Source organism: Pongo abelii, chromosome 19 (genome assembly GCF_028885655.2).
Source record: "Pongo abelii isolate AG06213 chromosome 19, NHGRI_mPonAbe1-v2.0_pri, whole genome shotgun sequence".
NCBI lineage: Eukaryota > Metazoa > Chordata > Mammalia > Primates > Hominidae > Pongo > Pongo abelii.
The window spans coordinates 97,859,838-97,884,393 of record NC_072004.2 but is presented as its reverse complement, the minus strand read 5'-3'; the positions used below and the strand labels follow the sequence as shown (position 1 = coordinate 97,884,393).

Below are 24,556 nucleotides of genomic sequence, written 5' to 3'. Positions count from 1 at the left end.
TACATACATTTTTGGAAGACATAAGACATTAGTCAATATGTGTAGATGCACATTGGTTTGGTTCAGAAAGGTGGGGCAACTTGAAGGAGGGGGGCTTCCAGGTCATAGGTAGATTCAAAGATTTTCTAACTGGCAATTGGTTGAAAAGGTTAAGTTACTGTCTAAAGACCTAGAATCAACAGAAGGGAGTTTTTAGGTTAAGATAAGGGTTTGTGGAGACCAAGATTTCCATTAAGCAGAAGAAGTCTCCAGGTAGCAGGCTTCAGAGAGAATAGATTGTAAGTGCTTCTTATCAGAGTTCTCTCCTGAAACAGGAAAAAGACCTGGAAAGGAACGGGGATTCTCTACAGAATGTAGATTTTCCTCACAAGGGACAGCTTTGCAGGGCTATTTCAAAATAAGTCGAAGAAATTTAATGTGGGGTAAAGTACTTCGATTTCTTCCAAGGCTTCCTATCTGTCATGTAGTCCTGTACCAGAGTCAGGCTGGAATTTGGCGTCATTGCTAGAGTCTACTTTGTCAGCTTCAAGATCTGTTTTTGTTTTGTTTTTTTATTTTTTACTGAGATGGAGTCTCACTCTGTTGCCCAGGCTGGAGAGCAGTGGCGCGATTTCGGCTCCCTGCAAGCTCTGCCTCCCAGGTTCACGCCATTCTCCTGCCTTAGCCTCCCGAGTAGCTGGGACTACAAGCACCCGCCACCACGCCCGGCTAATTTTTTTGTGTTTTTAGTAGAGATGGGGTTTCACTGTGTTAGCCAGGATGGTCTTGGTCTCCTGACCTCGTGATCTGCCCGCCTCGGCCTCCCAAAGTGCTGGGATTACAGGCGTGAGCCACCGCGCCCGGCCACCTCAAGATCTGTTTTAATGTGAATGCTGGTCAGCTGTGTGCCTGAATTCCCAAAGGGAGGAGGGAGTGAGGTATGTCTGTCTCCCCCTTCCCATCACTGCCTGAGCTAGTTTTTCAGGATAACTTGGGAATGCTCTTGGCCAAGCGGAAGGGTCCATTCAGATGGTTGAGGTTTCGAATTTTATTTTTGGTTTACACCCACAATTGCTGACTGTATCCTTGTAGAATCCTTTAGTACAGTCTTGTCTTCCACATTTCCAGTAATTCACTCTAGAAGCTTGTTCACATTCAGGTCAATTTTTTTCTGGCAAGACTACTTCATAGCTGGTGTTGTGTACTTCTGATATCTAACTGACCTTTTTGCGATGTTAATTAGCAGTCATTGATGACATTGCCTAGGTCCGTTAATTCATAGGGTGATGTTTTAATCCTACTGTTTCTTCTTCATTTATTAGCGGGAAAACTTCTATAATGAGAAATTCTTCTCATGCAGTATTTGGTTACTCTGATGTAAATTTCATACAGGCAGGACAAATGCTTGATGCTTTCCTTTTATTAACCAGGCCACAAACTGGGGTGAGCTTGCCAGCGTCCTCCAAAAGTGAACAGAGTTAAAAAGTACATTATTATGAATTACAGAGTGGAGCATCTGAGGATTTTAAATTCACCGGAATTACTGTTCTTATTCATGCTCAACTCTTCTTCTTTTTTGGCAATGAGAACCACTTCAGTTTCGCTTCTATGTTAGCAAGACGCTCATAGTCCTTGGTAAATTCCTTGCTGTCGGATACGTTTCCCCGCACGTTTCTTTTTTTCAAGAAAACTGGCTCCTTTAGCAGGAACCACCCGCCGCCTCCTGCGGCTCCGCCCGGATCCCGGAAGTCCGCGCGGCCCAGCCCGCGATCCCGGAAATCCGCTCGGCTCCGCCCCATCCAGGAAATGCTTGTGGCCCCGCCTCCAATCTCGGAAGTGCGCGCGGCCCCGTCCCCGAAAGTCGGCTGGGCTCCGCTCCAATCCCGGAAGTGCGCGCGGCCCCGCCCCCGCCGGTTCGCGTCTCTCTGCTGCGGCGCGGGGACCGCTGTGCTCTCGGTAGGCGGCTGGGCTGGGTGGGCTCCGCACTTCCTTCCCGCTCCGTGCCGCGCGTCCCGGCACCCTTGGGCCCACTCCGGGAGGAGTCTGCGTCCTGGGCCCGCCTGCCGGCTGTTCCGTGTGCCGCCGTGCCCGTCGCGGGCGGCTTCGCGCCTGTTCCGCTGCAGGTTGGCCCCGGCGGCGGGAGCGCCCTCGATCCGGACAAAGAAACGAGCGCTCGGTGCGACCAGCGGCGCCGGCGGCTTTGCCAGCGCGCGTGTGCTTGTGTCCGCGAGTGTGCGTGTGTGTGTGCATTTGGATGTGGAATGCCGGGTGTTTGGGGAGCAATGCGGTAACTGAGGCCTGGGAGGGAGCCCAGTCATATACCAGCATCTAGGATTGGTTTGTGTGATTTGAACCCACTATTTTTTATTTTTTTGAGACACGGTCTCAGTCTGTCACCCAGGCTGGAGTGCAGTGGCACCATCTCTGCTCACTGCAGCCTCCACCTCTCGGCCTCAGGTGATCCTCCCAGCTCAGCCTCCTGAATAGCTAGGACCACAGGCGTACACCACCATACCGGGCTGTTTTACATATTTTCTGTGGAGACGGGGTTTCACCACGTTGCCCTGGCTGGTCTTGAACTCCGCGACTCAAGCAATCCGCACGCCTCGGCCTCCCAAAGTGCTGAGATTACAGGCATGAGCCACCGCGCCCAGCCTGAACCCCCTATTTAATGTCAGAAATTTGATTTGACTTCACAGGGAAAGCCCTGAGAAACTACCAGAACAGGGGCCCTCGGGCCAGTGTTGGGAGCATACGGTGAAGTGGCAGGGCTGCTGCACCAGTGCGGAACTCCCCTGTGGAAGATTAGCCCCTTTGGTGACTCGTCGGTTCTGGCCGCTGTGGGACCTTCCACTGTGCAGTCTGAACTTTCAGCAGGTGGAGGAGGGCAGAGACCTGAGAGTGTTGGTCCATGCCAGTGCGAGAGCCAGTACAGCCGGAAGCCATGATGGGACTTTCAATTCCTTTCTTGGTGGAGGCCAGCGCAGGGGAGAGGGGGTGCCCGTAGGTGCTAGAAGCTTAAAGACTGCTCGGGGCTAGTGGCCGCCTCAGGACATAAGGTTTCCAGATAGGACGGGGCAGGTGGTGATGCAGCTGTAGCTGGTGAGTCTGAGCGGGAAACAGCCCCCGCGCAGTCGGTGTCACTGTGAAGAGAAAAGGGCCTTCCTTACACAGGAAACGGGGTCTCTGGGGGATCCAGTGACGTTTCCGACCACACAGACCAGGTGAGACTGGCTGATGGTGTCTGGGGCTGCAGGTGACTTAGTTGGGGGCTTGCTCTTGGCCTCCAGACTGGGCCTGATGGCGTGGGCGCCTGCCTGTGTGCAGGCCCAAGGGCTCAGCTGCCTCTGTCTGTCCCCAGACCGCTCCTCCTGTAGAGAGTGGTGCTGCCATCTCGGGATGTACCTGCAGGTAGAGACCCGCACCAGCTCCCGCCTCCATCTGAAGAGGGCTCCAGGCATCCGGTCCTGGTCCCTGCTGGTTGGTAAGGCTCTCCACCTCCCTCCCCAGAACCCCAGAACCAGAAGCCTGACTTTCAAAAAGGATGAAAATGAAACAAAGTATTTTCTCTTTTTTCTATTACCTTGAAATCTAATGGCTATTTTGTTTCTTTGTATCCATTCAAATTTTATCTGGTGTACTTGGTTTTACAGATAATGCATGTCTGTTTTGTCCCTTTTAACCACTAACACCCAGAGTATTTAATATACTCTATGAGCTTTTCTGAGGTCACCATATTTTCCTTTGTACTTGTTTTGAATCACATGATGGGTGATCGTGGGTTCCCATGTCTCCTCCTCCCTGGTCCTCAGACCTCTTCATAGGACTCACAGTCCACTTAGCCTCCTGTCCTCCATCCCTACCCACCAGTAGGGTCCTGTACCCTTGGGGACAGCTGCACTTGTGTTGATGGGACACCGTGTGAGGAGTGGTGCTGGCTGTACCTCAGCAGCTGGGGCCCACCTTTTTTGTGACACACCACAGCCTCCTGTGTGTTTTGCATGGCACGCTGTGTTGTAATTTCTTTGTGCACAGTGTTCAGGCCTCACCACGCGCTACTGGAGTAACACCCGTGTCAGTTATGGAGCCTCACACAGCAGATGTGTCCAGTAAATACTGTGAATAGCGTATACTGTGTTTTGCTTTTGTTTTCTTTAGTGATGAGGTCTCGTTATGTTGCCCAGGCTGGTCTCAAACTCCTGAGCTCAAGCGATCTTCCATCCTCGGCCTCCCAGGTAGCTGGGATTACAAGTGTGTGATACTACGCCCAGCTATACTGCATTATTGAACCAACTTCCTGGCTGTTTCCCCTACTCTGAACCTGGTGGTCTGTAACCCCTGACCACAGCTGTTCCTACAGTGGGAAGGGCCTGCTCATCTGGGCTGTGGCTCCTGGTCCCGCTGCACCGGGGAGGTGGGGTCTTACCAGGATCAATAGGCAGGCAGTCACTTTCTTTTCATAGGAATCTTGTCGATTGGCCTGGCTGCTGCCTACTACAGCGGAGGTAAAGCACCCCCTGCCCCACCCCCCCATGACTGTCTCAGCTGTTTGGAAAACAGAGAAAAGAAGGAAAAACTGTCATTTGTGACTGTCCATGGGGCGGCCTTTAGGATCGGCACTTCTGCCCCTTGATTGCTGGTGGGCACCACACCCCTCCACACGCTGCTGTTCTTCCGCACGCCCATCCTGCCCAGCGCACCCAGCCCACATTTCACTTCTTAAGTCTTCTGTGTTTTTGGGTCATCAAATATTCCCGGAAAGATGCTCTTGAGGATCTGGCTAAGATCCAGCTGTGGGGTGAGGCGTACTTCTCACCCTGCCACCATCACTGGGCCTGCCCAGACGGGCAGAGGCCCTGTGCGCCCCACCTGCCTCTCTTACGTGGACTCTGGGGGTCAGAGCTGGGTGGGATGTGCCGTGTGTGGGTCCTGAGTGGCCAGGGCAGGGTCAGCAGCACAGGAAGCTGCCCAGGGGGTCCTTGTAAGCGTGGGCTCTGGCCAGCGTCTGGGGGAGGCTGTGCTAGGCGGGGCCTCCCATGGGCACGTCCCTGGAGCTCACAGGCTGGCGCCCTATGTCCATCTCCAGATAGCCTGGGCTGGAAGCTCTTCTACGTCACAGGCTGCCTGTTTGTGGCTGTGCAGAACTTGGAGGACTGGGAGGTAAGGCCGGCTCGGGTGCGGGACAGAGTCCAGGGCTGTTCAGCTCCTGGGTTTTTTGCAATGGGAATGAGAGGAGGAGGAAGGGCCCTGGGTGGCCTAGCACCTCCCCGTCCTGAAGTGTTGGTCCCTGCTTGGAGGTCTCCATTCATCAGGACATGGCCCCTGCACTCATCTGGGACCGTTCTTGGCCAAAGAATCCCCTGAAGGCATTTTTCTCTTAGAAGCTTTCCGTGACTGTCTTCACCAAAGTGCTTTCTTCCCAGAGTTGCCATGATGGGATGCGAGTCAGCTTTCCCCGTGGCCGGCCCTCCCACCTCGGAGCCCCTCATGAGTTCTTTCAGCCTGGCCCAGTGCTGCCCTCTGACTTCCATGCCCTCGTTTGCTGGTTCCACTGCCTCCCTGCACTTGTTTTGCCTGCAGAGTGGAGCAAGCGCCCGCTGCACCTGCCCACCTCCCCATTTCCCAACAGGAGTCAGGTTGGCTGCAGATATCCAGCTCTGATAGAGCAGCACGTGTGGCTTCAGGGGTTTGGGTTCTGACTGGGAGGGGCCCCAGCGCCCCTTCTTGAGTGTCCACCCTGGTAAGGGTGGGGGTGATGCCCCAGCGGCCACGGGGCCCCCGTTCCTGGAGGTTCATGGTGGTCGGTGCATGTCGGTTTCCAGGAAGCCGTCTTCGACAAGAGCACAGGGAAGGTTGTTTTGAAGACGTTCAGCCTCTACAAGAAGCTGCTGACTCTTTTCAGAGCTGGCCACGACCAGGGTGAGTTGTGGGGAGCGTGGGGACATGGGACACAGTGGGCCACAGAGGCGGCACACTTGGGCGTCTGGGTCTGGGTGACCCATGGGGCCTAGAGGGGGGCCTGGAAGCGCCTTTAGTCCAAGCTCGCCTGCTTGGTGACCAGGGTTGTGTCCTGCCCGCTGGACGCAGGATCCCATGGATACGCCCCACCTGCTCACCTGCTCAGCGGGGTCCTAGAGCCTCCTGGGTTCTTTAGAGGTTTGGCCCCTGGGGAGAGTGGGAGGAACAGGGGTCTGGAGGAGCAAGGGTCTGGCAGAGCAGGGGTCTGGCCCGCCCGGGCTCGGGCAGCCTCTGTTTAGCTGCGTTCTCCCGCCTGCCTGGCAGCCACTTGTCCCCAGGTGCAGTCTGGCCCCAGTGGCAGGTCACAGGACGGGGCAGGGAGAGCCATGGCAGCCCGCGGGCGTTCTGGAGTGGGGGTCTGGAGTGGGGCCACCTGGTTTCTTGTGGGCCTTGGCGCTGCTCCAGCTTTCCTATGGGTTCTACTGGGCCTGCAGTAGGGGCTGGATGGTCCGAGGAACTCCCCACCCTTGAGCCTGGGCACTGGCCCAGCTGTGGTCAGTACCATTTTCCTGTAGATGCTGCCGCACAGACAGAGAGAGGCCCCGGGGTCCAGCTGCCCATGCATAGCCCCAGAGGGGACAGATTCTGGCGACCAGAGTTGCTGGGCAGTCTTGGGTTTAGTGCCGCAATGCTGCGCTTCTGACAGGCTGCTTCCTGGATCCCTGCAGGGACCTGGCCAGGGCATTGGCCCCAGGTCACCTGTGGCTTTGGGGAGAGGAGTTGCAGGGCTGGCCTGGGCTGTGGGAGGCAGCTGTGCCGTTTTCTGACAGCCATTGGGACCGCCCCAGTACCCGAAGAGGTGGCTGCCCTGAGTTGCCACGGGAATTGGAGGGTGGCCCTGGCTCAGCAGCCAACCTCGGGGAGACCTGGAGGAACAGTGCAGTGTAAAGATGGCGGCCTCGCACTGAGCGGGTCCCCACAGTCGGCACTCCCAGGAGAACCAGCATGTGGCCCGCCAGCCTGCACCGCGGGCACGTCCTTCCCACCCAGAGGACCCCGCACTGCCTTCAGGGCCACAGCAGTCCTCCGGGGCCCAGCCTCAGGCAGGAAACAGCAAATGCTTTTGCTGCCAACCAAGTGCGGCTGTCGCTTTCGATGGCGCCAGTGGCCCTGGTGCGACTGCCGGGCAGCATGTGTGGGCGGGGATGGCTCGGCCACTGACCGTCTCCCCGCAGTGGTGGTCCTGCTGCATGATGTCCGTGACGTGAGCGTGGAGGAGGAGAAGGTCCGGTACTTCGGGAAGGGCTACATGGTGGTGCTCCGGCTCGCAACGGGCTTCTCCCACCCCCTCACGCAGAGTGCGGTCATGGGCCACCGCAGGTAAGGCTGTGGGACTTTGATCTGGCCGGAGCTGCAGCTGTGTCAGGGGACTCCCGTTCCTGACCGCCCAGAGCTATGGGGCAGCTGGGAGGGGAGATGAGTTTGTGGACGGGACACAGAGGGGCCCACAGGAAGCGTGTGCAGGCTCAGGGGCAGCCCCACTGTGACTGGGAGGGTGGGAGCAGGCCCGGAAGTGCTGGGTCCAGTTTGGGAGCCCCAGGTGCTGCTGGAGGTAGGTGGTCCAGGAGGAGACTGCTGTGGGATCTCATGGCGCCCTGTGCCGAGGTGACCTGACCTTCCTCCCGTTGCCGGCCTTGCCCAGTGATGTGGAAGCCATCGCCAAGCTCATCACCAGCTTCCTGGAGCTGCACTGCCTTGAGAGCCCCACAGAGCTGTCTCAGAGCAGCGACAGTGAGGCCGGCGACCCTGGGAGCCAGAGCTGACAGCCCCACTGTACCTGATCCCGTGCACCGCCCACAGGACCCGTGGCACATTCCCGGTGTGCCTGAGCCCGTGCACCGCCCACAGGACCCGTGGCACATTCCCGGTGTGCCTGATCCTGTGCACTGCCCACAGAACCCATGACCTTGGCTTCAGTCGGTGCCTCCAGCCGAGTTGGCCTATTGCCTGCTCATGCTGCTGCTTGCACACTGCATGAAACAGCAGGCCAGACCAGGACACCCAGACTTTCTCCATCGTGAGGCCTGGGCCTGCCTTTCTGCAGCCGGAGGTCTCGCCAGCCCTGGACTCCTGCTGTGGGCCACAGCAAGACCTCCGGCAAGTGGAGAGGCGGGGCCAGGCCAGGCCCTTGTGGGTGCTGATGCTGTGTGTTGTCCCCGACACAGCAGCCTCTCCCTGGTGGACATCCCCAGCAGTCAGGTGCTTCCCCAAGGGCAGTGAGGTGTGAACATCCGGGGCCTACCTGGCTGTGCACGCTGCAGCCACACTGGAAGCTGCCCCTCCCCGAGGACCCGCCTCCCTTGCTGATGCCAGGATCTCGGCGCATAGACCGCTCTGCCCCAGTGGTCGTCACAGAAAGGTCTCTCTGTTCGTCACACTCAGCCTCAGCATAAGCTGTGAGGCCAGAAAAAAGGTCAGCTCTTCTAGTATCGTGCAGTGCTTAGAAACCGGGAGCTCCAGCCGGGTGCAGTGGTTCATGCCAGTAATCCCAGCACTTTCGGAGGCCGAGGCGGGAGGATTGCTTGAGGCCAGGAGTTCAAGACCAGCCTGGGTAACACAGCAAGATCCTGTCTTTGCAAAAAAATTGACCAAACAAGAAAAACTGGGAGATTTTCTGCAGAAATTGAGTTCCAGCCTCTCTCGAACCTAGGAAGACCTGGCAGGAGGGGCTGGGCTCTCCGCTACAGACTTCTCCCCACCCCGTAGGAGCTGAATGCCAACCATCCTGACGTGCCAGTGCTCTTGGTCTCCCAAGTGCACCCAGGTCCTCCCAGGTGCAGTGTGCACCGAACACGCCTGGCCTTATGCCCTGGCCTGTGAGCTGGGGACTCCTGGGCCCTGTGAGCCCCTAGGCGGCAGGCCTAGGAATGGCTGGGTAGGACAGGGAACGCCTTTGCCCCACGTCTGGCTGTGACCTCGGTGAAAGCCAACAGGAGAGAGATGGGACCCTCCTCCTCAGTAGTGGCTGCCAGTCCCTCGTTGCAGGACATGGTCATCATAACCATAAATAACCCTTCGCGTGTCACCCGCAGCTTCCACTCTTTATTTCCAAAGAATCGGTGTCACACGTGCAGATCACAAAGCGGGTCTCCCTGTGCTGCTTCCTTCTGTGTTTTCTAGTGTCTCCCCCAGGGGCTCCCCAGGGTCCTCAGGAACTGAGTGTGGGCGAGACACTGCTGGGCCAGAGGGCACGATGCCCACGTGGGCCCCTATTGCCCAGGCCAACAGTTGGCAGTGCAGAGCCCCCCCAGCCCCCAGCAGGAGCCCCCTGGCATGAGCTCTCCCCTCAGGGGTCCTGAGCAGCATCCCTGCCAGGGCTGGTCGGTGGCAGCGGGGGGGCGGATACCTCGCTGAGGTCCTGCAGCAGAGCTTGCAGCTGCTGCAGGCTGGGGTGCACGTTTTCCTCCAGCCACTCCTCCACGGCATCCGGGTAGAAAGCCAGCTGCAGGGCAGCCTCCAGCTCCTGCACGAGGGTGCTCCACTGCGCCAGGAGGCTGCGGGTGAGGGTGCCGTGAACACACAGTCTGCACACTCAGGACTTGCCCTCAGCCCCATGGTCAGTACTGCCCTGTGCCTCAGTTTACCTGTGAAATGGGGCTACTGACCCTACCTCATCGGCATGTCGGGAGGAACAAGTCGGTGACAGCTGCACATCTGAGTCCAGAGGGCCTTTTACAACTAGGGGCTCACCCTCTGCTCTCTAGTTGAGGGACATGTCAGCAACAGCAGCAGTCCTCAGGGAACCCATGGCCGCACGGCCTGTAAGAGCCCAGGGCCTCACCTGAGCACTGCGGGCTGGATGTGCTGAACCATGACCGGGTGGATGAGCTTCCGCCGGCGGTGGTAGGGGCTGAACCAGCCAGTGACATACCTGGGGCAAATCCACATACGGGTGTGCCGCGGGCTACCAAGGCAGCTGTGGGGCGGCTTTGCAGTAATACAGAAAATGTTTAAGAATGGGGTTGACATTTCTAAGTCTTATGTCCCCCAGAAAGTCTTTGTGAAGGATGAGGCTGCCTCCTCCTGTGCCTGGGAGTGGGGGGACTTGTGAACCTGCCCCTCACCTGCATCTGTCCCTACCCCCTCACTCACACCTGCCTCCCACCCACACCTGCCCCATGCCTTCCCGCTTACCCGCACCTGCCCCTCACCCGCACCTGCACGCTCACACCTGCCTGTTCACCCGCATCTGCCCCCTCACCCGCACCTGCCCCTCACCCGCCCCCTCACCCGTACCTGCCCCCTCACCCGCACCTGCCCCATGCCTGCCCCTCACCTGCACCTGCCCCTCACCCGCACCTGCCCCATGCCTGCCCCTCACCTGCACCTGCCCCTCACCCGCACCTTCCCCTCACCCGCACGCTCACACCTGCCCGTTCACCCGCACCTGCCTCCCACCCACACCTGCCCCCTCACCCGCACGTGCCCCATGCCTGCCCGCTCATCTGCACCTGCCCCTCACCCGCACCTGCCCCTCACCCGCACCTGCCCCTCACCCGCACCTGCCCCCTCACCCGCACCCACCCCATGCCTGCCCGCTCACCCACACCTGCCCCTGACCCACACACTCACCTGTTACCCTCCAGCAGCGCGTCCACAGAGCTGCGCAGATGGAGGCTGACTTGTGTGACAAGGGCAAGGATGTTGCTGCCAGGGAAAGAGCCGGCCCCCTCCCTGCGGAGAGCCCTGCTGAGAACGGCTGTCTCCACGGGCGGGGGAAGGGGAGGGGAGGAAGGGGACGGGGAGGGCTGCAGGGTGCTTGCCTAACAGCATCCGTTATTTCCAGGCTGGAAATCCCAAGAAGGTTCTCCACTTTCGCTTTAACATCTTCATCAAATCCTCCTGAAATCACAAACAAGCAGGGCGGTTGGAGGGGCCTCTGGAGGAGGGGAGGGGGCTACATTGGGACCTGCAGGCCTAGGTGGGCGGGCGGCATGGAGAGCCACTGGCCAGGCCCAGCCCCGTGTGTGCTGGCCCCAAGGGGACCTGGGGGCAGATGGGCCTGCTGCTTCTCTTTAAACACGTGAAATACGTTCCTTTTTTTAAAAATCAGAAAACAGAAGTAAGATGGTGTTGCCAGCAGCAACACCCGGACAGCAAGTGGCTCTTCCTGCTGGGCGCAGCCCGACCCACACAGGTGTCCAGGGCTCACGCAGAGTTTGCCACTGTGGTTTACACAATCGATGGAATATTCTAGAGCACCCGAAACAAACCCATGAGGCCTGCGGGCACCAGCGTGGACAAATCTGCGACTTGGTGTTCATGGAAATACTTGCTGCAAGAGACTGACGGCGAGAGGGCAGGAGGGCAGTGCCCCAGTCACAGGGGTGGTGGGTGGGGCTGTGGGCAAGGGACTCTGCAAATACCGTCAATATTAACACAGCTCTTTAGTGTGGGGCACATGGGTGTCTGTTTTTATCGTTTCTGCCCCTTTCTAAGCAGTTGAGAGTCAGCAGCTGAGAAGTCAATGTGATCTCATTCTGCGTCCTCTCACTGGCCGCATCCCCGTCCCTGGGCCGCCGTGCCTGCGGGTCCTGCTCTCAGCGCGTCTCGGCCGTTTTTCTTTCTGCATCAGCACCACACAGTGGCTAATTTCCTGTGTGGCCTGCGAGTTTCCACGCACACAGCTCATCTGGCCAAGCCCCCTGCCGACCCCAAGGGGCTCCCCGGTGCCTGCCCCTGCCCATAAGTCCCGCTGCTCCCTCAGGAGACCTGGAAGTGTGAGTGCTGTGTCCAGGGTGCAGGGCCTTCCAGGGCCGAGCACCTGAGCCCCACACCTGCTCGGCCAGGTTTGCAGGACGTGTGTGCAGCAAAGGTGGAGCCGCTCCCCACATCTGACCTGCGTGCATTTCTGCGGATTCACTGTGTCTGAGGGGTGCCTCCCGCGTCACTCTCCAGCCTGCTTTGGGCTTAGGCTTGGAGACCTGGGCACAGGCCCGGCCTGGGTGGACTTCAGGGCAGATGGGTGGCTGAGCTGGGGCGGTGAGACCATCCTCCTACTGTGAGAACCACCACAGTCCAGCAGGGTGGTTGGAGCACTGGGTGCTTGGCCTCCTGCCCTCCGGGTCTTTCGGGGAGGAGCCGGTGGGGCTTGGGGTGGCCAGACCAGACATACCGCGTAGAAGCAACTGCAGGCAGGCGGCCAGGGACGGGACTCCTGCGGGGAGCAGCTCGCACAGCACAGAGTAGTGGTCGTACCTGGGTCCATGAGAGGGGCGCTCAGCTCCGCAGCCCGCCCCCAGCAGCCTGACACAGGCGCCCTGACTTGGGACATCCCTGCTCTTGTTCCAGGGCCTTGGGCTACATCAGCGCTGGGGGCAGCCCGATCCCCTCGACCCATGGGGCCCAGGGTTTCCAAGACAGGTTCTGTGCGGCAGGGCTCTCACATCAACTCCGTTCTAGAAACCGGACAAGTGAAGAGCGTGGGGATTCCTTGCTGCGATGCTCTCCGGAGCCATGAGAACTCTGGGTGGACCTTGGGTGGGTGGCTGGTCATTGTCCCTCCCCCCAGCACCTCTGGCCTCTGAGAAAAGGGCTCCTGCTTCTGGGGGCTGCCCTTGACGCCCCCCTCCTAGGGCCTCTGGGCCCCTCCTGCCCCACCCTCTCCCTCGGCCGCCTCCTGTCTGGCTGGTGGGGGTGGCAGCTTTTCCCCAAGGCCCCATGAGGAGGGCGAGAGATCAGGCCTGGCAGGCACCAGGTCAGGGGCAGCATCTGTCCCAAGCGAGGGCTGGGGGGCCTTGGCCTGGCCTGGGCTTCCCACTGGTGGGTAGGGTGCCTCCACCTGCCCGTGCCTCAGTTTCTTCAGCTGTGAGGTGGGTGACAGACGCTGCCCCAGGTGTGAGCACAGGCGAAGGCTGGGCAATGCCTGACACCACAGACCCAGGCTCGCCTGAAGGATGTGCCCCTGCTCTGTGGGAGGAGGAGCCTCGCCCCGCTCTACGGATGGTCCTGGGTTATGCAGACAGAGCTGTATCCCAACAGGACAGTGGGAACTATCTAGAAGCTTCTGCAGAGCCGCTGCCAGCTCCAGACATGCATGGTGGCTGTGAGCTGCCCCTCTAGCAGGCTGGCCCACCAGGCTCTGCGGTCCCCACCATGAAATTCTTGACTCCATCTCAATCTGAGCTTTGTGGTGAGGGCACGGGGCCCCTGGGGGGTCCGGCCTCCAGCCGTTCGCCTAGCCCACGTCACCTGCGCCACCTGCCCCCCAATCCTCTAACTTGAGATGAGACCCGAGGTCAGGACTTGGTCGGCGACCAGGGGTTTATCTTAGCTCTGCTTTTCACACGGTGTTGTCAGGGGAGCAGGGGCCTGGGAGCACCAGGGTGACGCCACGGAGGGTGACGCCACGGAGGGTGATGCCACGGAGGCCCAGCTCCTTCATGGGACTAACAAGGCCCATTCTTGCCAGGCAGGACCCACAGTCACGGGATGTTTACAGCTGAGGAAGTGCTTAGATACCTGCAGGGGCCACTCCTACAACAGCGGACAGTCCTGGCATCCCCACACCCACGACAGCATGTACCTTCTAGAGTTAGGCTTCCATAGGCTACACACTGAAATGTCCAGGACAGTTTTCTTTAAATCATAGAGTAATACATTCCTTTTTTTTTTTTTTTTTTTTTTTTTTTTGAGACAGAGTTTTGCTCTGTCGCCCAGGCTGGAGTGCAGCGGCGTGATCTCGGCTCACTGCAACCTCTGCCTCCTGGGTTCAAGTGATTCTCCTGCCTCAGCCTCCCAAGTAGCTAGGATCATAGGCATGTGCCACCACGCCAGGCTAATTTTTGTATCTTTAGTAGAGATGGGGTTTCACCATGTTGGCCAGGCTGGTCACGAACTCCGGACCTCAGGTGATCCACCCGTCTCGGCCTCCCAGAGTGCTGGGATTACAGGCGTGAGCCACCGCACTCAGCCCACAGAGTAATAAATTCTGTCATACTATTGGTCCACCCACAGGTAGCACAGCTTAGTGTTTATGTATACAAGACCCTGACATGAGAAAAACGGAAAACAGAGCTGGGCACACCTGTGCTGGCCTTCCAAGGGCCCCACCTCTGTCACTGGGCACCTTTTGGTGGGATCCTCCCTCACTGCACTCGGCCTTGAATTCTTTCCTGTGAGAGACCCAAGAACCTTCTCATGGGGTCCGAATTAAGACGGCATTTCTAGCACAGAGTGAAATCCTGAAAGAACCGAAACCCCTCCTCGTGCCACAAGCAAGACACACACACACAGCCTCAGGTGCGGCGCACACGGGCAGCATGGGGGCTGGGGGCCACGTGTTCATGACCCTGAACATGGGAGCAGCGTCCCTCAGCAGCCGCTCTGGCGTGCAGGGCCCAACCCCACGTGGCTGTTTCTGCAGCTCCTCTCGGAGGCCCGGGCTGTTCCCCTTTGACCGACCTGGCAAGGCCCTTGGCGGACGCTGGACAGGCCGACGTGGTGGCCACCAGAGCTGCCCTGGACCCTCTAAGGACAGACTGGCCAGGGCTTACCTCTGCCAGCCGGTCAGGATGATGCCCTGCAGTGAGTCCGTGGGCCCGCTGCCCGCCACCTGCAGCCACTGCACGTGGTTCCTGAGGTGGTGCTCGACAGGGGGCACGGCCTGGCTGGGCCCCGTGGCACCCTTGAAGGCACTGGCTGCCCACAGCCGCGGAAAGCCGCACCGTCGGTACTTCTGCATGAGGAGGACTGGGTGAGAAAGCAAAGAGGTGAGTGGCTCCCGGGGAGGCGGCCAACACGGCCCCGGACATGCCTCCCGGGGCTATACCCAGAGCCAACATGGAAGCCGCCTGAGACGGCCACCCCCGGGTCCCAGCGTAGGAGACTCCAGAGTGTATGTGGCCGGCCCGGGTCCCAGTGTAGGAGACTCCAGAGTGTATGTGGCCGGCCCGGGTCCCAGTCGGGGAGACTCGAGTGTATGTGGCTGGCCCGGGTCCCAGTTGGGGAGACTCCAGAGTGTATGTGGCCGGCCCGGGTCCCAGCGTAGGAGACTCTAGAGTGTATGTGGCCGGCCTGGGTCCCAGTCGGGGAGACTCCAGAGCGTACGTGGCCCCTGGTTCACCTGCTCACTAGGAAAACACAGGTGGAATGGGGAGGTGAGGCACTGGTGCAGGGCGGCCGCCCCGAGGCGCCATGGGCTGGGGTCTGCTGGGGCTGTGCCCTGGCCTCTACCCGTGCAGGCTCCAGGCTGGGCAGTTCAGGCTGCAGAGTCACAGGACCAGGGATGGCCTTCCCAGGCACATGGCCACGACAACACACCCCCCACAACTTGGCACTGACCCTTGCCGTGCACATCCAGGTCAGCCGCGTAGTCCCAGAGCACCGGCTCCACCAGCTGCGGCACCCCAGACGCTGTAGACAGAGCAGACAGAGCGGACGTGAGGTTGGTGAGACACCTGGACCACACCCTCAGCCCCTCGGACCCACCTGTTCTCGTTTTGCTTGAAAGTGTGAGCATAGATACCTTAAGACAGACTTGGCACCGTGCTGGGTTTTGACAATGAATGCCACAACCACACACAGCACCTTTCTAAGCCAGCGCCCACTGGAGCGACGATGCTCCCACTGCCGCTCTACCAGGCCATGAGCCACAGGCACAGCTGGAGTACGCGGCTGAATGGAGGTCACTCTAAGTCATCTATGTGGCCATGCATGGGTGGGAGCTGCCAGGCCGGCACGGCCCTAGGACACCCTGGCTCCCAGGTCTGCTATGGAGCTCACTGAGCCTCAGGGCTCTGTGTGGAACCGGGCCAGGTGTCTGAGTACCACCTCTTGCCCCAGAAAGGCGCTCAGCAGCTCATCCCAAAGCCTCAGGCAGAGTGAGCAGGGCCCAGGGGCTGGAGGAGCAGCCAGCGGGAACCTCGGCCCCCAGTCCCAGCAGGGATGGCCTTGGAGGAGGCTGCTGCAAGTGCTGGACACTCCCAAGCCTTCTGGGCCACTGGACAGGCCCGTGCTCTCCTGCCCAAACCTCCACGGCTTCCAGGGAAACGACTCAGGCCCGGTGTCAAGGGGATGCAGGAGGTGGTTGTGGCGGGTCTGTGCGGGGCTGGGGCTCACCCTGGGGCCCACTTCCTACAGCACCTTCTTTCTTTGAAGCCGCAGGTCTTGGGCAGGTCAGTGGCCCACCCCCTCCCCCAGCTCTGTTGGCCGACCTGCAAGCTGGTCCTCAGGCAGGTCTCGGAGCATGTCGTCCCACACCAGGGGTGTCACGCTGGGGCGCCGGGCCTTCACGTGGCTGGCCACCGCCCGCATGTGTGACAGGCACAGCTTCCCTGTGCTGTTCTGCTCTTGCTGCAGCCACCGGCGCGAGGCCTCCCCCTCTCCGAGGTAATAGAGCTGCAAGGAAGGAGCGGGACGGGGTTGCCTTGGCAGCCGTGCACACCGGCGGGAGGGTCCGGGGTTCATGCCGTGCCCTGGCGGAGAGGCGCTGCTGCCTGTGGGGAGGAGGCCGGGGAGGGGCTCGGAGCCTTTCCTTACCACCCCCAGCGTGTCCCTGTCTTCCTCACTGAGCCCTGAACTTCTACTCGAGGTTTCCTGTGAATGTTTACAGCAGCTCTTCTCACGTCCGCCAAAGCAGAGACCACAGGTGTCCATCCCTCATGATGGACCAGCACGGGGCAGCGTCCCCCACCATGAACACAGCTTGGCCGCAGCAGACAGCCAAGCTCTGGTGGCCGACAGCCCGGAGGAGCACAGGTCATACACTGTGTGACTCGGTGCCCGTGGAAGGCCCAGACGGGCAAATCCACCGAGACAGGAAGCAGACCGTGGTCGCCGGGGGCTGGGGGCGGGTGCGGGGCTTGCCCTGGGGTGATCGCCCACACCATGAATGTCTGGAAGAGGTGCTGACGTTTATACTTATTTATTTATTTATTTTGGAGACAGGGTCTTGCTCTGTTGCCCAGACTGGAGTGCAGTGGCACAATCTTAATCTCGGCTCACTGCAACCTCCACCTCCTGGGTTCAAGTGATTCTCCTGCCTCAGTCTCCTGAGTAGCTGGGATTACAGGCGCCCGCCACCACACCTGGCTAATTTTGTATTTTTAGTAGAGACGGGGTTTTACCATGTTGGCCAGGCTGATCTTGAACTCCTGACCTCAGGTGATCCCCCTGCCTCAGCCTCCCAAAGTGCTGGGATCACAGGTGTGAGCCACCGTGCCCGGCCTATTTATTTATTTACTTATTTATTTAGAGCCAGAGTCTTGCTCTGTTGCCCAGGCTGGTGTGCTGTGGCGTGATCTCAGCTCACTGCAACCTCCACCTCCTGGGTTCAAGCGATTCTCGTGCCTCAGCCTTCTGAGTAGCTGGGATTACAGGCGCCCGCCATCACGCCTGGCTGATTTTTTTATTTTTAGTAGAGACGGGGTTTTGCCACATTGGCCAAACTAGTCTCAAACACCTGACCTCAGGTGATCCACCCACTTTGGTCTCCCAAAGTGCTGGGATTACAGGCGTGAGCCACCACACCCAGCCTATATTTTAAAATGGTTAGAATGGTAAAGCTTATGTGTATTTTACACACTCAGGTTTCCTTCAAAAAAAGGAAACTTGTGGGGCTAAAATGTTCAGCTTGGGTTCCCTGTGAGCCACAGCCCTGCAGAACCTCCCAGCCCCGTGGGCACCAACCCCGCCCCTTTCAGTTCTGCATCCTGCCCAGGTCCTGACTGAGTTGGAGTCCAGTGAGTGGCGGGAGGGGCAAGGGTGGGGGCTCACTGGGCTGGAGGGGGCACGTCTCCAGCACCCCCTGGGGACCACCTTTTCCAGTGGGTGCTTCAGGGTCCAAATGCAGAACTTCCTTCCTCTCAGCAACGAAAGGGTGTCCCTCTAGTTACACCCTGACTCGTGCTGACTGCTGGTCCTGGGGCGTGAACCTGCCCATCACCCACAGGCTTCCACCAGCCCAGCTGCCTGGGGTGGTCTCATCTGACACGAGGGTGCCTCCTGCGGGCTCTGCAGGCTGTCCCATGCCAGGCCGCCCATCCACCCGGAGAGCCTCCCTCGGGCTCTGCAGGCTGTCCCGTGCCAGGCTGCCCATCCACCTGGAGAAGATGTTGGACGGGGCTCCCTGAGGGGAACAAGCCTGTCTCTAGGCCTCAGTGCCTGGAAGGTTTTCCTATTTAAAAGGACAAGCCATGATAGGGGAGAGTGTCCTGCACAGAGCTGGGGTGACAGCACCCACCTCATCACATCCGACGTGCAGCCACTGGGCGCCTGGGTGCAGCTCCAGGACCTGGTCGATCATGGCGCCCACCAGCGCCAGGGACTCCGCCTCGTGGGGGTTCAGGGTGCAGGGGAAGGGGCCCACCTCCCGCAGGTGGGCGAAGGCTGCGTGCTTCAGCACAAACTGCGGAGAGACAGAGAAGTTCGCGTTGGGGGTGGAGGAGCTGGACTGATCTTCTGCCCACCTGGGGCTTCTGTTTCAAATCTACGGATAATACAAAAAAATTAGGCCAGGCAGAGTCTCAGTCCTGTAATCCCAGCACCTTGGGGGGCTGAGGTGGGTAGAATGTTTGAACTCAGGAATTTGAGACCAGCCTGGACAACATGGTGAAACCCCATGGAGTCTGGCTTTGTTGCCCAGGCTGGAGTGCAGTGGCGCAATCTCGGCTCACTGCAACCTCTGCCTCCCGGGTTCAAGTGATCCTCCTGCCTCAGCCTTCCCAGTAGCTGGGATTATAGGCATGTGCCACCACGCCTGGCTAATTTTTGTATTTTTAGTAGAGATGGCGTTTCGCTATGTTGGCCAGGCTGGTCTTGAACTCCTGACCACAAGTGATTCGCCTTCCTTGGCCTCCCAAAGTGCTGGGATTACAGGCGTGAACCACCGCGCCCAGACTAAATATATATATATATATATATTTTTTTTTTTTGAGATGGAGTCTCGGTCTGTCACCCAGGCTAGAGTGCAGTGGTGTGATCTCGGCTCACTGCAAGCTCCGCCTCCCGGGTTCACACCATTCTCCTGCCTCAGCCTCCCCAGTAGCTGGGACTACAGGCACCCGCCACCACACCTGGCTAATTTTTGTATTTTGTTTTAGTAGAGACGGGGTTTCACCATGTTAGCCAGGATGGTCTCGATCTCCTGACCTTGTGATCCGCCCACCTTGGCCTCCCAAAGTGCTGGGATTACAGGCGTGAGCCACTGCACCCAGCCATAAATTTTTTAAAAACAAAATCGGTTTAAGAAAAAAAAGTGGCCAGGTATGGTGGCACCTGCCTGTGGTCCAGCTACTTGGGAGGCTGAAGCGGGAAGATCACTGGAGCCTAGGAAGTTGAGGCTGTAGTGAGCCATGATCACACCACTTCACTCCAGCCTGGGCAACAGAGTGAGACCCTGTCTCTGAAAAGAAAAAACAGAAAAATGCTTATCTATGAAAGACCACTCTAACTTTGTGTAAGAACAGAGACTCCGCGGCCTCGGCCTAGACTTGCTCGCTGCCCCCTTCCCCCTCACTGTGGAAACCACAGCTTTGCTGCCAAAGGGGCAGACTTAACTTGAGGCTGGGTTAAAAACCCACCCCTTGTGGGGGCGCTGTCAGTAGAAGCAGCAACTGGAGAAGAGGCCCTGTCTTCCGCTTGCCAGAGGGTGCAGTCCCTGCTGGGGAGAGCCAAGACTGGCTGCAGATTTAATGGGTGACCCTGGAAACAGAAAGCCAGATGGTGCTGCACACTCTCCTCAGGCCTGGCTGACAGGAGCCACACACACGTGCAGGGACCTGTGAGGGCTGGGTGGGAACTGCGCGAACCTAGGGATGCACCCCCCCACCGCCCACACACAGCCCCGTGGCAAGGGGAGGAGGCCTGTGGGCTCGAGGTGTGGGAGCACAACCTCTGCCCAAACCCTTGGCTGACCACCAGCTATGAAGACAGAGGGATGACCCTAGGAAGCCAGGCTAAAACATAAAAATAAGAACCAAAAAAACCTCAGCACAGACATCAGTGAGTGCACACAGCCGGGGGCAGGTCCTGCAGGTTAAATGCAGGCCATTTGCTAGAAAACAACAAAAAGACCACCGCCAGCCACTGGGGAAAAGAGTAAACATTCAGCTTTGCTATAATGTATTCACTGAAATGTTCAGTTCTCAACCAAAAATTTTGAGATGTGCAAATAAACTGGAAAGTAGAATCCAGTTCACAGACTCTGACTCTCAGGGCCCACATGCAGAATTTATCAAATATTTCAAGAAAACTACTATGAATATATTCTAAGAATGAAAGAAGGCCGGGTGTGGTGGCGAATCCCTATAGTCCCAGCACTTTGGGAGGCCGAGGCGGGCAGATCACTTCAGGTCAGGAGTTTGACGAGATCAGTCTGGCCAACATGGCAAAACCCCGTCTCTACTAAGACGACAAAAATTAGCTGGGTGTGGTGGCGGGCGCTGTAATCCCAGCTACTCGGGAGGCTGAGGCTACTCGGAATGTGGAGTTTGTAGTGAGCCGAGATCACGCCGCTGCACTCCAGCCTGGGTGACAGAGCGAAACTCTGTCTCAAAAAAAAAAAAAAAAAAAAGTTAGCACTTAGGGAGGCAGAGGCAGGAAGATCACTTGAGCCTACAAGTTTAAGATCAGCCCAGCAACATAGTGAGACCCCACTCTTCACAAAAAGGAAAATGAACCAAAAAAATTAACTCAAAATGGGGCCAGATGCAATGGCTCACGCCTGTAATCCCAGCACTCCGAGAGGCTGAGGCGTGAGAACTGTTTGAGGCCAGGGGTTCGAGACCAGTCTGGGCAACATAGTGGGACCTGGTATCTGCAAATAATAAAAAAACTGGCCGGGTGTGGTGGTGCGCACCTGTGGTCCCTGCTACCCAGGAGGCTGAGGTGGGGGGATTGCTTGAGCCCAGAAGCTCAGGACTGCAGTGAGCTGTGATTCTACCACATGCTCCAGCCTGGGTGACAGAGTGAGACTGTGACTCAAGACAAATAACTTGGATGTTCAAGGGTTCTGGAGAAAGAATAAAAATACCAAACTAAAAATGGATCATAGATCTAAATGAAAAATGCACACAAGTTAAACTTTATAAGAAAATACAAGAAAAATCTTTGTGATCTGGTGATTACACAGAGTTTTTAGCAATGACACCAGAAGCATGTAAGCTCCACGCTGGGAGAGAATACCTGCAAATTACATACCATCAGAGGACTTGCATCTAGAAAATACAAAGAACCTTAAAAACTCAAGTTGAAAAAAAAAAGGGCAAAACACCTGAGCAGTTATTTCTAGTATAACAAGAGGGTATACTAGGCCGGGCGCCATGGCTCACAGCTGTAATCCCAGTACTTTGAGAGGCTGACGCAGGCGGATCGCCTGAGGCCAGAAGTTTGAGACTAGCTTGGCCAACATCTTGAAACTTCATCTCTAATAAAAAGACAAAAAGTTAGCCGGGCGTGGTGGGGTGCACCTGTAATCTCAGGTACTCAGGAGGCTGAGGTAGGAGAATCACTTGAACTCGGGAGGCAGAGGTTGTAGTGAGCCAAGATTGCACCACTACACTCCAGCCTGGGAAACAGAGTGAGACCGTGTCTCAAAAACAAACACACAAAAAAGGTATACTAATAGTAAATGTACACATGGAGGGTCTTCCTCAGTAAGAAACCAACCCTTCGACATGCTGATTTTGGATGTCTGGTCTAAGAAACCAACCCTTCGACATGCTGATTTTGGATGTCTGGTCTCCAGAATTGAGAGAACATTTCTGTTGTCTTAAGCCACCTGGTTTGTGGCGATCACTTCTGCCCTGACAGCAGTGTCCTTTGAGGAGATGGCGAGTGTGAGTGGTCAGGGCTGTGCTGTGACTTGCTGCTGTGGGGAGAGGGGCACGGAGGGGCAGAGTGGCCCTGGGAGACCCGTTAGGAGAGTTTCATGGTGAATCCGTAGTGGTTTAGACAGGGGTGGTGCCTGCATGACAGAGGAAGAGGAGGAGGAGCAGCAGCAGGACCAACATGGGTCACGGCACGGGCGGGTGGTGGTGCCGACTGTGGCTGGTCTGCTTCTGGTTTGCACACCAGAGGCTGGAGGAGGGCCCTCAATGGAAGCGACCAGCAGGCAGCTGGGGATGAGGGTCTGTAACCCAGGAGGTCTGGAGTTGCTGAGGTGCAGACAGAAGAGGAAGAGGAAGACGAAGAGGAGGACGAAGAGAAAGCAGGAGCAGAAATGGCACCATCTAGAGAGTGGGAGGTGGGGACAGGGACTGAGAGGAGCCTTGGGGACCGCCAGCTACAGAGAGGCAAATGCAAAAGGCTACCGAGGAGGCGCAGTCAGAGGCAGAGGGAAGCCGGAAAGTGTGGGGCTCAGGAGAGCGGCTGGGGATGCCAGAAGCTACCGAGGAGTCCAGCAGGAAAGGACTAAAACCATCCCTGGACTTAGTGACCTGGAGGACCCTGGTGGCCTTGGGAGAGACATTCTGTGGAGAGATGGCAGGAGGCTAAGAGCGCAGGCCAGGTCCCAGAGCAGAGTGCGATGGAGAGAATCAACTAGAAAGGCCGGAGGACCGAGCTGTGGGAAGGAACTCCGGTGGCACGCCCAGAACACCGGCATGTGTAAGTGAAAACAACCTTCTTTCCCACGGTGTGTGGAAGCCAGAATGGTGTATCTGTTAGAGAAATAAATGGAACCCAAGAGCCATTAAATCAGTGTGGTGGTTAACGCTGCTTCACTTCCTGTTTGATGCAGACAGGAAAAAGAATATGTGTATATATATATTTTTTAAGACGGAGTCTTGCTCTGTCGCCCAGGCTGGAGTACAGTGGTACGATCTTGGCTCGCTGCAACCTCTGCCTCCTGCGTTCAAGCGATTCTCCTGCCCCAGCCTCCCGAGCAGGCTGGGACTACAGGTGCCCGCCACCATGCCTGGCTAATTTTTGTATTTTTAGTAGAGACGGGGTTTCGCCATGTTGGCCAGGCTGGTCTTGAACTCCTGATCTCAGGTGATCCACCAGCCTCGGCCTCCCAAAGTGCTGGGATTACTACTGGTGTGAGCCACCGCACCTGGCCTGAAAAGCACCTTTTCTTTCCTTAATACTGTGTTTTACCTCACATAATAATATTCTGATGAATACAAATTAAAAAGGAAACTGCCTCCCAGCCTCCAGGACCCCTTTTCTGGCTCTTTCCTTCCATTCCTCAGGCAGACAGGCAGCCCCAACCTGCAGCTCTGGCCGAGTCAGGCAGGGACTTCCTAGACCAAAGGCCTTTCCATGTTGTGCTGAGCTGCGCTGCCTGCACCCCAACCACGGGCCCACTGCACCTACCCCTGGGCACAAGCCTGGCCCAGCCTGCAGCCCCTGGACCCCACACCTGGCACCAGGTAACTTCCATTTCTGCCACTCACCTCCATGTGTCCAAATGTCTGCACCAACGGAATCACCTCCAGCTCACTGAGTCCAGCCAGATGCAGGATCTCTTTGATTTCAGAGGGGCTGGAGAGACAAAATTCATGCAGAGAGAGGGTCACGTGGGCAGCACGTGACGTCCACACACCCCCCTAGCCCTTCCTCATCAGGCCCTCGGGGGCTCTCCGGGAAACAGTGAGGCCCTAAACTCCACAAAGCTTGACAGATATCCTGATTTCTGGAAAGGTACCTGCTCCAAAATTTGGGAAGATGATGTTCTAGCACGTCCTCAAGTAATGGTTCGCTTTTCAACCCGCGACAAGAGAATGAAGTCATCACATTTTATAAGAAACTACCCAAGGGCAGGCGCAGTGGCTCACTGTAATCTCAGCACTTTGGGAGGCCAAGGCCGGCAGATCACTTGAGGTCAGGAGTTCGAGACCAGCCTGGCCAACATGATGAAACTCCGTATCTACTAAAAATACAAAAATTAGCCAGGCCTGGTGGTATGTACCTGTAATCCCAGCTACTCGGGAGGCTGAGGCAGGAGAATCACTTGAACCCGGGAGGCAGAGTTCGCGGTGAGCCAAGATCACACCACTGCACTCCAGCCTGGGAGACAGAACAAGACTCTGTCTTTAAAAAAAAAAAAAATGCTACAGAAGGAGCCACACTCCATCCAGAGCCGGGTCAGCAGCTGCCCGAGGGCAGGTCCACCACAGGGCCCTCGACCTGAAACAATCCCTGGGGCGCACGTCCTCTGCAGAAGGGCCACATCCTGGGAAGGGCTGACTGCCCCGGGTGGACCTCTTTGTTTTTCACAAGCTTTACATGAGCTGTCATTTATGAATTTATCTAAAAAAAAGCTATTTATCTAAAAAAAAGCTAGTTTTTGTATGTGTTTGAACCATTTTAGGCTAATCCGTTCTATAGATTTATGAGTTACATAAAGTCTTTAAACGTTCCTGTTTCAAGTTTCAAAGGAACCCTGGTACTTTACTTTTTCACATCAAAAGACAAAATGTCTTCACTGTAGGAAGAAAACTAGAAGACTATGAAGAAAATGCAAACCCCTGATCATGTCATCGCACTGGATCATCTCATCGCACCTGATTATCTCATCGCAGGCCAACACCCTGGCTCACCGTTCCTCACTTCTGGTCTAACCACGTGTGGGCTGCATGGGGTGCGGGCATTTTGGAGTTTTGACAGATGGAACCGA

The 24,556-nt window shown here is 57.4% G+C and overlaps 2 protein-coding genes across 12 annotated transcripts in view; one reads left to right on the top strand and one right to left on the bottom strand.

Moving 5' to 3' along the window:
• Positions 1 to 1,803: 1,803 nt before the first annotated feature.
• On the top strand, positions 1,804 to 9,022 carry LOC100459848 (cytochrome b-245 chaperone 1). 5 transcript variants are annotated; one of them, XM_054537433.2, is made up of 7 exons: positions 1,804 to 1,935; positions 3,341 to 3,463; positions 4,443 to 4,484; positions 5,066 to 5,139; positions 5,802 to 5,898; positions 7,173 to 7,317; positions 7,640 to 9,022. In XM_054537433.2, exons 2-7 carry the CDS (start codon positions 3,379 to 3,381, stop codon positions 7,758 to 7,760), a joined length of 564 nt encoding a protein of 187 aa, XP_054393408.1. In that variant the 5' UTR covers positions 1,804 to 1,935; positions 3,341 to 3,378; the 3' UTR covers positions 7,761 to 9,022. The 5 variants fall into 5 exon arrangements, with proteins under 5 accessions (XP_054393408.1, XP_024090329.1, XP_009250471.1 ...); XM_009252196.4 differs by having other exon boundaries at positions 1,879 to 2,155; XM_024234561.3 differs by lacking the exon at positions 4,443 to 4,484.
• HEXD (hexosaminidase D) overlaps positions 9,020 to 24,556 on the bottom strand; it is a 24,881-nt gene continuing 9,344 nt past the window's right edge. For 3 of the 7 annotated variants that reach the window (XM_024234556.3, XM_024234554.3, XM_063718348.1), the window contains 9 exons: positions 23,334 to 23,421; positions 18,179 to 18,343; positions 16,152 to 16,335; positions 15,280 to 15,351; positions 14,493 to 14,688; positions 12,113 to 12,195; positions 10,570 to 10,839; positions 9,779 to 9,868; positions 9,020 to 9,491 (listed from right to left, as the gene is read on the bottom strand). In XM_024234556.3, the coding sequence (XP_024090324.2) occupies positions 9,073 to 9,491; positions 9,779 to 9,868; positions 10,570 to 10,839; positions 12,113 to 12,195; positions 14,493 to 14,688; positions 15,280 to 15,351; positions 16,152 to 16,335; positions 18,179 to 18,343; positions 23,334 to 23,421 (1,567 nt within the window). In that variant the 3' untranslated portion in view covers positions 9,020 to 9,072. Of the gene's footprint in view, positions 9,492 to 9,778; positions 9,869 to 10,569; positions 10,840 to 12,112; positions 12,196 to 14,492; positions 14,689 to 15,279; positions 15,352 to 16,151; positions 16,434 to 16,476; positions 18,144 to 18,178; positions 18,344 to 21,208; positions 21,309 to 23,333; positions 23,422 to 24,556 lie in introns of those variants that run through there. The other 4 variants (XM_024234557.3, XM_054537429.2, XM_063718350.1 and 1 more) reach the window with 4 other exon arrangements.